Below are 12497 nucleotides of genomic sequence, written 5' to 3' on the forward strand. Positions count from 1 at the left end.
GATAATGAAATTATTATTATTATTGTTATTATTACCATTTATTTGCTTGTTTGTTTACTTTTCTTCATTACTGTGTTTTCCCAAGAAATTTCCTGTAATTTATTTTTGACTTATAATGTGTTTGTCTAATGTTTGTATAATATTACACGTAATTACTTTCATCTACACTGTGCTAAGTCTGTAATTGGCCTTGCGGCTGTTGACTTGGCACATAAATAATAAAGAATTGAATTGAATTGAATTATAATTTATTTGCTTGTTTGTTTACTTTTCTTCATTATTGTGTTTTCCCAAGAAATTGTCTGTAATTTGTTTTTGACTTATAATGTGTTTGTCTATAATGTACACGTAATTACTTTCATCTACACTGTGCTAAGTCTGTAATTGGCCTTGTGGCTGTTGACTTCGCACATAAATAATAAAGAATTGAATTGAATAATGCAACAATATAAAAGACATCTTTCTTTTATATTTTTTTATATTGTATTACTGACGGGTGCTTTAATAATAAGGATAATGCCTCAATACAACAGGATGCTAACATATAGTAAAATGCTGAATTTGTTGAAATCAGCTTTGTTGGTCAGACACACTGTTGTTCACTATTCAAAAATCAACGGTGGTCTTCACAGCAACAATCAATTTTGTTTCCCAGGTAACACTGGCAAGATGAATCATAAATGAGAAAGTACTATGAGTATGTGCTGTATCTTTTCACAGATTTCTTTAGCTGAGTGAAGTTTTAACGTGTCTTTCTGTCAGTTTGCAGTGTTACTTGCAATTGTATTTCTGTTGGAACTCTCTGCTGGTCTTGCTGGCTACATATTGCAAGATGGATTGAAAGAGTACCTTGTGAGCAGACTAAATGTTTCAATGGAACATTATAACACAGATTCTGAAATTGCTGGCACTATTGACTTCATGCAGGAGAGGGTAAGTTATAGAAATATGTAAATGAAGTACACTTGGTCGTCAACTTATGACCGACTTCCGTTCTGACTGACAGGTTGTAAGTTGATCTGGTCATATGTCAGCCATATATTTATTAACAGTATTTTTTAAACTTTCTAATCTTTTTATCATCTTTATGATTTATTTTTAAAAGCTTTTACATTTTAATCATCTTTTATTTTTCATTTTTTGTGTGGTCGCAAATCGACAACCAAGTGTACTAATTAATGAAACCAAATCTCTGGCAACTGAGCCCTATGGACCAAGACCAAACACCAAGCAGGATCCATCCTGGTCATGACCTAAGTAAAATAAAGCAAAGTACATCCAGAATATCAGCTAGGAGCTCTGGCCATCTTTAAATCAAATTATCTCTGCAGAAAATTTTCAAAACTTATGCAAGAGATGAATGAAATGACAGACTAACCATTAAGGAACTATTTTCCGTTAATATAGTATTATATCCCTTTTAAATAAGACCCAAGTTTACTACTGAAAAACATCTGTTCAAGAATATAACACCTAGTTTTAACATTGGTTCTCACAAAAACATATCTGGTTTACATATTTCACATTAAATGGTGTCTCCCAGGAATGCAACTGCTACATAATTTTATATATATGTGAATAACTGAAGATATGGGCTCCAAGTAAATGGTTAATATCTGCCACTTTATATACAAGTAAAAGGTTACACAGACCAAAAACAATATTTTTGGCAAGGCGAAACTTTGATTCCATTATTATAACTTTTGATTAATTTGTTCTTCCATTACATGTTTTGGAGCAACAGACTTTTCATACAGTATTACCAGAGTCATTTGAGTTTATCATTTATTTGCTCTAGTTGTTATCTCACTGATAAGCAATATTTTATCAAGGTAGAACTCTTGATAGTCAGAATACTCATTTCTATTTTGATCATATTATTCTCTGATGGTGACTACTTAGCACTCCCCAGTAAATAAAATTTTGGTTTTAGCTGTTTTATATGTTTGTTTTATCCAAATCCAGAAAATTTAAAGGCAATTACGTCCTTACAGTTTAGACTACTTTCTATGTCATAGACTGGAGGATAGTTGTTCGGTAAATTTGGGTGGTTGAAGAGACCTGAAACACCACCAGCACTCTGATCTAATGTAAGATATAAAGAAACTGGAAATTTCAGTTCAGTTTATTCCAGCAATTCAAAATACAATAACTGCTCCATTTCCAGACTTATTTGGCACTTAATTCCTACCTATAGGCCATTTTCACCAAGAATTTATTTTTTTATACTCACAAACAAAATCTGGTCAGAATAATTAAAAAACTTAAAATTCAAACAGAATGACTCCTTATCTTCCTACTTCAATGCACTTGTAGTTCATATAACATCCTAGATGTATCAGTAGCCCCAGAAAGCTACCTTGTTCTCCATGACCTTCTTCATGACCATCTGCTACATCATCAGTCTATTTGCTGCCTTAGGTGTGGGAGTCACATAGCTATTCTCCATGTGGTACTGCAAGATGTGGTTGTACATGAGCTCATGAAGCATTCAAGACAGCAAATGTAAAAAAAGATCTTTGTTAATTTTCAGTTCCCAGTGATTTATCAGGCATTTCCTGAAACCAAAAATTTGAAAGTCCTGTTTACATCTTCAAATACACAATGCTTTGTATGTCTGAGAAGTGAAAACAGGAGCTCTTGAAGTGATCTGAAAGCCTGCTTTGAACAACAGAAGTTTCTCATTTAAAGTACAATTCTTTGCAAAATAACTGTATTTTGAATGCTATAAAGAGTATTTGGAAGTGTTTTAAATCTCTGCCTCAGGATGGCTCAAAGTGGTCTCTTTTGAAATATGAATGTTTAGGATTGTGAGCCTGTTCCATCTATATCCCACCCTCATAACCTGCCTCCCCAAGAACCACCTTAATACTTCCTCCTGTATCCTCTTCAGTTTTCCATGTCACCATTTTCTAAGAGGTTGTCGTACTAATATTTTGTATGCACTTGTCATGTATTTCAATACTAGATACATGTCCAGCACACTGAAGCCCCCCATATTTTTACTGGTTGACCTGTACAACTCAGTAAGTTCCTTTTATGTAATAACTAAAACTGCTCAGTCACTTCATCCTCATGAAGTCCAGATATTTTCCTGGGCACTTTGTTTTCAAATATTTGTAATTTATTCATATTGTGGTTTAATGTGTTCTAACACCATGTAGTCTGATAGATGGATACCAACATTTCAGGGGAATATACTGACTTCACCTTCAGGGCAGAAGTCAATACCAGATTACCTTGAGTTATAATCTGGAAGACCACATGATGAATCTTAACCACCACGACAATTACAAATCTCATACTATGCATCTGTAATTTATGCTCTTATCTCAAAGTAAGAGGCAAAGTTTTTTATTTTGTTTTATATTATGAATGCCTTGACTTGTTCCTGTGGAAATAGAATGTTTGTTTTTTGATCTGTGACTCATTCTATATCCAATGGTTGTTTCCCAGCCTATATCTGGATCTATTTTTGAATTTGAAATAAATTGAACTGAATTGAATTGAATACTCATATAAAGGAACTGGAAAAATTGTGTAGTATATCCTGACCTTCAGTATTTTGTCACGTCCTATTTAAAAGTACTATCCCAGCATTTGTGAGAAGAGATTGTGAAAAACTACAAAGCCTCAAGGAGATAATTAGTCTCATGCCAAAAACAAAGCAGGAATCTCCCACATATAACCACTCAGCCATGGCATTTAGTTGGTGAGCATCTTCCATTGACAATTTGTAAATAGAGCCTTGTGATTTTAACAGTTGCAATGTTGTGGACTGGAAAGTTACCATGATTGGGAAGGAAGACTGGAAAATGGAACACAAGGCACAGTATCACCTGATGGAAACATCACTGTGCCCACCTCCTGCTGCCTGCAGTCATGTGAATATATAGCTGGCAATGGCTGCATAAACAGACTATTATATGTTGTGGGTCAGAGTGCAGTCATGCTGGCAAGTACAGCCATTTCCATAGCACTGTTACAGGTATGTTGAAGTAGATTCTAAAGGGATCTGATGATGGTGGATGACACACAGAATTACTTGGCTTTTGGACTTTTTCCATCATCTGGAATTCTAGGTAATAGAGGACACGACGTTTCGGAAACTGGATCTGTTTCCATCTTCAGGTCATGCTAATATGAATGAATGAATGAATGAATGAATAAGGGGTGGGCCTTCTTGGCCCTTGAACCACAACCTACAGTGATCTATTGTGCTTCCCCTTTTGATTATCCCCTCAGCAATCCTGCGCTTCGAATGTATTGACCCAAGTGACGTAATCTTAAATAAGCTAAGACCTCACATTCACACAGGATGTGTGGCTGTTTCGTTTTCTTCTTGGCACCTCTCACAAGTGGGACTATCACTTAGTCCCAGTCTGAAGAGGTGTCCTGTCATGCTAATAACTTTTGCAGTTGAAAAATTTCATTAAATATCCTAAGAATAAATAAAAGAAAGAATGAAAATTTGGTATTAAAGTCAGTTTCCCAATACAGATGACAATGTATGTCAGTGTACTATTAGATATGTTGTCCTGGTAAGTTGGTTTCCTCTTTAAGCAGTTTGTAAATGTAACAAGACAGAGTATGCAGAGTCCAGCAAAACTTCAAACCAGTTTTAGCCTCTGGAGGTGGCACTGACACTATCTAAGCCAAAAATGATAAGACCTGCCAGGCTTCTAAAAACAACCATGCATATATATTTACTGGTGACAGAACCCAAAGAGTCAGTACCACCACTGGACATGATCCTGATCTAGTTCACATTCTTACAACATATTTCTCCAAGTAATATTATCCTACTACCTCTGTCTTTCTAGTGACCAAATGTAAAGGTGTCTTTGGCAAGATTTTACATGCATTTCTTGAGTCTCCAGTGTTAATGCCATATCCACAAATATCCAAAAAGGAATCTGGTACTAAACTCAGGGCCTTCTGCGAAATTCAGAACTGAAGTAATATCTGTCAATAGCATAAAGTTTCTTTCAATGAAGTGAAATTTATCAGACCAAAATTTCAGTATCTGCTCTAGCATTTTTCCACCAAAATATACAAAAATACCCTTTCTGAAACCAAATAAATCCACATTGAATGAGTAAAGATTATTCAGAATATTGTTAGGTTATTGTTATTTTAGGATTTTAATCCCACAGAACTGTCTTAGAAGTCTGGGTTTTGGGTAGATATATTTCTTTCCTAGTTTAATTAATTTCACTTTTTCAACTAGTGCCAAATGGGAAGACACTTATGAACTATTAATTATTCAAGATGTGGAAGGAAGTTATCATTGCCTTTTTTATGCTACTATGGCCGTATTTATCTGGAGGATCTCAGGAAATTATTAGCCAGCATATGCGTCAAGAATAAAACCCAGAACCCTTCAAATATGAAGCAGAGGTGAACTGGGTGATTTAGATATATTTCACTTTATGATCCAAAATAACACAATTCATGATGTTACAGCATAATAATCTGTTACTTCAGAAGTATGGTCTTCTGTGTTGTAACACTAGCCATGTAGTTTGGAGGAAGCCCAATGGTTTGAAGGATCATATGGCTTCTGTCTTCATGGTTGACGAGGAAGCCAAATTCTGCTTGCTGTCTGTTTCTGCCATTTTTTTCTTGGCTTATACTTTGACTCTAAAGGCAGAGGCAGAAACATCAGACTGTCTGAACTACGTGGCTTTCCAACCCCAAAGACTGCACTCTTCATACTCTTTGAGAAACTCAAACCTAATATAATCTGTTAGTAAAGTACGTAAAGCATTTCCTGTAACAGGCCATGGTGGCCCATAGAGTTGTAAGACACTGAGGCTCCCACATTTTCTAGACAATCGGCTCACAGAAGACAATTTATTATGTACTTGGAACAGTTAAAAATCCATTGCCCATTGTAGTGGTTGAGTAGAATCTGGTATAGACATGACAACAGATAGCAAAATTGAATGTAAATATTTTTTTTTTTAAGATTAGTAGATAGTCTTTTAAAGGAGCAGAAGAAGAGTTGAATTTATCACATTTTCAGTTGAACTGAACCAAACAGAAAACAAAGTGAACTAAATTTTTTGTGCAAAACCTTTACACTTTTGCTTACATTGGTGATGAACATGAAGTTAGCAAATATACTTATTGGATCAAGAGAAAATTGGTAGAAAATCTGTCAACAAAATATTCTGTCCTCACATCACTTGTTGAAATTCAAAATATAGCAATCCAGTCGCATGTTATATGAACGTCTCAAGCTGATGATGATTACAGATAATCATTTATATTAATATGGAAAATTGACGTAACAAAGCAATGGCATGAATTATTAAATTGGTGTGATGTAGCTATAGGATAAACAACATAAATATGCAAAAAGAAATAATTGTTGTTGGTAGAAAATAAGGTGATGTTTAACATATGCATACTCCTTCAAGACCAATGCTGTAAAGATAACTGTTAGTAGATGAGTAACGACTGATATATCCCATGTAATCAAGGAGTGGCACTGGCAAAATTCAGGTTTCCCTGCTGACTGATAAGGTAAGCTGATAAGATATTCAGAGGTACAGTTGTGCATAAAGGAGGTGACCCCTCAGTTAGTAATGCAACTGGAGATACAAAGTAGCCACAGAATGGAAAAGTTAATGAAAAATTTTTATGCAAAATAGTCTAGTCTTGAGGCAAGAATATTATATGTGTCTAAAATTTCTGCAAGGAAGAAAAGAAGAAAAAGTCATACCATTCCCTCATGGAATGCTAGAGAAAGGACAGCAAATGATGGGGGCAGAATTTTATAACTGCATGAAATGTATCCAGGGAATGCAAAAAAAAAAGTAAAGAGCAGAATAAAAGTTTCAATCCAAAGAAAAGTCTGGTCATATCAGAATACGCTGAAACTAAATGGCTGCAATAAATTTCCAGTGCACTGATACTCCTTAGAGTATTATGATGGGAAAATAAAAATCCCTTCATTGCACAAACTTCTGTGCGCCATTAAAGGAGGTAGAAAAAAGACAGTGGAGAATTATAAAAGAGGGTTGATTTAGATTTAAGAAGAGTAAGAGCAAAAGACTCTTATGCCTCTGAGACTTAGCCACTGTCAAGATCGGATGAAAGGCTGTTAAGTATATTTGAAAGGAGGATCTTGAGATATATCTTTGGACCAGTAGAAGAAAATGGAATATGGAGGAAGAGGTATAACCATGAGCTATACAAACTATTTAATGAACCAGGTATTATTGGATTTATAAAGGTAAAAAGGCTTGAGTGGGCTGGACACATAATACATGCCAGCGAGAATAGAACCATCAAGAAAATGCTTAACACCAAACCAGAAGGAAATAGGAGAGTGGGAAGACCAAGGTTAAGATGGCAAGAATGTGTGTGGCAGGACATAAGAATTTTGGGTATAAAGAACTGGAGGAATGTAGCATTGAATAGAGAAGAATGGCCAGCAATCCTGAGGAAGGCCAGGGCTCACAAAGGGCTGTCGTGCTAGTGATGATGATGATGATGATGATGATGATGATGATGATGATGATGATGATGATGAAGAGCAAAAGCCATCACAATACATTTGCATATTGAGCAGCATACCTTTGAGCACTGAGAAACAATAACAGAGGGCCTAAAACACCAGTCATGTAAATGGATGAGCAAGAATGTCTCATTCCCAACCTTCCTACTGGATGTACTGTTGTCCTAGGTAACATGTCACATTGTACTGACCAGGAAATAAAGCTCCCACCATTACTTTGTACCTGTCCACCCACACCCAGATTAATCTGATTTTATTGAGTTAATCTAAATTAATTAATTTGTTTTATGATTATCTTTTTATTCCTGTGTTTTGGATAATTCGGGAGATTTGAGTTTATGAAGCGTATTACATTGTACTGTCCCTGGGTATAAGTAACGTAATGTTATGAACATCTGGAAATTTTCCATAGCTCACTGATTCTATATAGGTTCCTTGGCCTTGATGATAATGGAACAATCATCATCTTAGCAGGGGGGCTTCTTTAGGACAGAACTGAAGCCAGAACATGGTATCCACGTGTCTGAGTTTGGTTGACATGCAACTACACAATGTGGGGTCAAATGATCAACAGGATTTTGAATATTTAAGCACATAGCAATATTGCTGTTTAAATATGCCAGTAACAAATGAGGCAGTCATAAGTTGCTTGTGATGTCATCTAAACTTCAGAATTTGAAAGGGGATGCAATGCTCCTATGAAGCTTCAAGAGGGGACTCATATTTCAGTTTTCAGCCAGGATGGACGCAAATTTTTGGAAGCTTTGGTATTTACCAATTTAATTATCTTTCAGCTTCAAATTGTATGAGTATTATTCATCAAAATCAATAAACTTCCAGCGCGTGATGCACACATACAAATTGTTACAACAATACCACTTGTCAAGCAAAGAAATCAAATTTCACGCAGTAGTGTAGTTGGTTGAGGCACTATGCTACAAGCTGGAAGGTCACCAGTTCAAATCCCGATGAGGTCACTGGATTTTTTTCAATTGACCTAATCCTTCCAGCCGCACTATGGCCCTGGGGTCGACTCAGCCTCTAACAGAAATGAGTACCAGGAATATTCCTGGGGATAAAGGGCGGCCAGCATGTAGGGCTGACAACCTTACTGCCATCTCTGAGCCGATTGTCTAGAAAATGTGGGAACCTCAACATCTCACAACCCTATGGGCCTCCATGGCCTGTACCACACAGCATGTACGTGTAACATCTACTTGTCCTTTCTGTGTCACTCTACAGTTATATATGTATATATACACATCACCATAAACAGTAATGAAGGAGAAGAGTCAATTTATTTCTAGAGAAATTAGTACCAAGAATTAGTTAACCAACAATGAATTAATGACTTGCAATAACCTTATTCTGATTTCAGCTACTGGGTGTAATGTTCGCTTGTTCTCTGGGTCGATCTATTAGGCACCAGAAAACGGAACGTGAGCGTCTACGATGGGAGCTGAGAGAAAGTCTACTTAGAAAAGATTCATTTTATGGTGACAGAAAGCATTCATCATCTGCATAATGAAGTAATAAAATGCTAATTCAAGAAGCACATCAAAAACACAACAGCATATACTTTCAGTAATCAGGATATTGCACAACATAGCTTGACTTACAAACAGCACATTAAAGAACCATATCATTACATGATTTCATGAAGTGTGATCATCTTATGGCTTCCCATATGCCATTAGGTTGGCCAGGATTCCACCAACTACTCCTCCTGTCCAGTTGGGTCAAGGAAATACACACTATTAGCAGAACTAACAAGTCTACAGCCTAACAAATTGCAAATAAAACTTATCCAGATTAAAGCAGATGCAGGGATTTCCCTTTGTTATCATATACATGCTCCTGGTACCTCTATAAAAAGTTTACATTCATTCAATGAAGTTCATTATTGAAAACAGAATAAACTTGAAACCCTCATATCCTGTACAAGGTATCTGCAGAATATGCAAACCCCAATCTAAAATAACATCCCTTTTCTAAGAATTTTCTCTTATGTTACCATTTCTCTCCTTTCAGGTACTCACTCAATCCAACATATTCACATACAGATGAACATTAGCATCGTGTTTTATAAATCACTTCCCAATCATGCAACTGTTAAAAGGCTACACAACACAACATACTTTTAAACATATACACAAGTGTGCACACCCAGAACACATATGCATATATGTATATATGTAGTATATACATACTATGCATACACAGACACAGATTTGTGAGGAATACAAAACATTCATCCAAGTTTTCATTGCAGAGGAATACAGGCACCCAAAACAAATCATGACTATCATCCAACAGTGAGAACACTATTTTATAGCACTACACTTTCCAAAGTGTGACCTGTAACACAGGTCACCTGTAATGATTATCTTAGTGATATGTTTCAAGTGTCCATTTCTTAACATGAACAAGATGTTGAATAAAACATGAGAAATCCAAGGATAAGGTGGAGAGGACAACTGTAGTCTGTATACTGAAATATTTGACCACCCATATATTTTGTAAAGTGTTGTGTATAATAACTATACATACAGAGAAACTATTTCAATGGAGTATAAAGTATTTTAAACCTTATCTCCTACTTTAAGAGGCATGATACATGCCCTACCAACCATACTAAAATGACAACAAGATTAAAGTTATTTGGATGTTCAACCAGTGTTGGGCAACCTGTGTTCTAAGAGCCCTCATAAAGTGCAACATAGTCTAATTTCTTGAACAAAAACTAAAAATATTACTTTTCACAACTGTCACATTATTGAGAATCTGGTGGCAAAGGAGTGCTGCCACTTAGTGTTTTATATTGATACAACTGCATTTTGTCAACTTCAAACTCAGTGTAAGAATGTAATCATTAAAATATGAATGTTATTATCACTGAGTTAAACAATTTCCTTATTACAGTGTTGTTTTGTTTCCAGTTTGCCACAGTGAAAATAATGTAGATTTGTAGGTCCTGCCCACATGCAGTAACAGTAGCTTCAATGAATGAGCTATCCCATCCTTTCCCAGGGAATGACACCCAGTCCAGCCAGGTTCCAGGAGGACATGCCACTGTATACAGATTATTACAGGTGCCTGAACAGTAAACTGGAATGGGTGTCAGCTTTCTCTTCCAGTCTGAGTACACCTTCCTACTTTCATTACAAACAAGTTTGGCATCACTGATGATTTTGGTGCTAGTTTTGCATGCACTGATTCATACTAATCCTCATTTTATTCCTACTTTATTTCATGATGCTGTTAGGATCTCAGACTCTACTGAGCTGAAGAGTTGATGATTAGTGAATAATGAATTGGAAACATTCATGGCCTAATTTATGGTACTATCCCAGCAGGAACACCATGTGAAAACTGATGATAGTCAGTGTTCCAACCAACATTTGAATTGGGCACCTCCTAAATATAAAGTAGAATCATTTCCTTTTGGAAGGAAGTCCGTGCATGGTATGTCTTCAGGTTTGTAAAGGAGGATAAGTGCCAATCTACTTAATAAGCAGCTGCCAACAATCAGTAAGGAATTTTCCTCCAATTCTGGGGGACAACAGCTTAATGTATAAGAACAAGCATGTTACAAATTGTTACATGGTTCCCTGAATTTCACTTAGGATAAAGAAAAGTGACAGGCTCTTGTTAACACAATAATGAACCTTCATGGAGTGAAGTTATCCATTCATTACATGTCTTGTAATCAAATCAATGCACAGAAAGACTTAATATGTCCAACAGTGATATTATGCAGCTCTACAAGAATTTTTATGGCAAGAATTTCAATATCAGCTCTGTTATACTGAGTCTGTGGACCTCGGTAACTGAACATATTTGGAGGAAATGTTATTTATGCTGAGTTGTTGAACTATCCCCTCCCATACATGACAGCAATTACATCAACCATCGAATATGATACTGTTTAGAAACAGAAGGGAACAATGACCTTAATTTGCATGCAGAAGACAACATTCCGCTTACAGCTCTGTACTCTATTCTGCACACACCTTAAATTTATATTACCTCTCCATGTACAGACTGTGAGGCTACAAGTTTACTGCACAGTTGGCTGACTGTTTCATGTTTAAATGATCATGTAAGTGTCCAACTGCTAGACAGAATCAGAGAATAGAATACAATAATATTTCATCATAAAAATTGCACATAAGCTCTTGTTACATGAACTAAGAATTTGAAATTGAAATACCAAATGTTCAAGTCCTTGGTTCAAATCTCTGCCCAGAGACTGAGGATGTTTTCAGTTCAGGCAAATGTGGGAATATTATCTTAAATTAGCCTACATCCACTTTCTTTGAAAGCTATGCTGGGGATCCTTGACTGGACTCAAGCAAGCAAAGGGACTCACATGAGGACCCTCTGCTTAAAGAGCGAAGGAACTGTTGAAGTTAAATAGGAACCAGCTACGATGGGTGGTGGGACTACTTACAGGACACTGTCACCTTAAAGGACACCTCTTCAAACTGGGACTAAGTAACAGTCCCACTTATGAGAGGTGTCAAGAAGAAAATGAAACAGCCACACATATCCTGTGTGAATGTTAGGCCTTAGCTTATTTAAGATTATGTCACTTGGGTCAATACTTTATGGAATCAAGTGATTATTTTGATGCCCCCAAATACAAAATCCTGCACTTCGAATCTGAGGGGGTAATCAAAAGGGGAAGCACAATAGATCACTGTAGGTCACAGTGCAAGGGCTGAGAAGGCCCACCCCTTATACGTTCATTCATTCTTTCAAAGCTGATCCAGTTCATCAGTCATCTAACATCCTAATGTTTGAAGCTATAAAATGTATGTTCTAGCTACTGGCAGCATTGTTAAATTGTGTACAAAAGCCTTCATTTGAAAAACTTTCTGCATAGCAAAACTTTAATGAAAATACAGCAAAAAGTTATTCTGTAAACATATCATGTATCTGTGATGTGATCAGCTTTGAAAAAATA

The 12497-nt window shown here is 36.1% G+C and overlaps 1 protein-coding gene across 2 annotated transcripts in view; it reads left to right on the forward strand.

Moving 5' to 3' along the window:
• LOC111864336 (CD63 antigen) overlaps positions 1-10427 on the forward strand; it is an 18856-nt gene extending 8429 nt beyond the window's left edge. For both annotated transcript variants that reach the window (XM_023851523.2, XM_023851522.2), the window contains 3 exons: positions 763-933; positions 3764-3988; positions 8907-10427. In XM_023851523.2, the coding sequence (XP_023707291.1) occupies positions 763-933; positions 3764-3988; positions 8907-9053 (543 nt within the window). In that variant the 3' untranslated portion in view covers positions 9054-10427. The remainder of the gene's footprint in view (positions 1-762; positions 934-3763; positions 3989-8906) is intronic.
• Positions 10428-12497: the final 2070 nt, after the last annotated feature.

The sequence above is a fragment of the Cryptotermes secundus genome, unplaced genomic scaffold (genome assembly GCF_002891405.2).
Source record: "Cryptotermes secundus unplaced genomic scaffold, Csec_1.0 scaffold216, whole genome shotgun sequence".
NCBI classification, from domain to species: Eukaryota; Metazoa; Arthropoda; class Insecta; order Blattodea; family Kalotermitidae; genus Cryptotermes; species Cryptotermes secundus.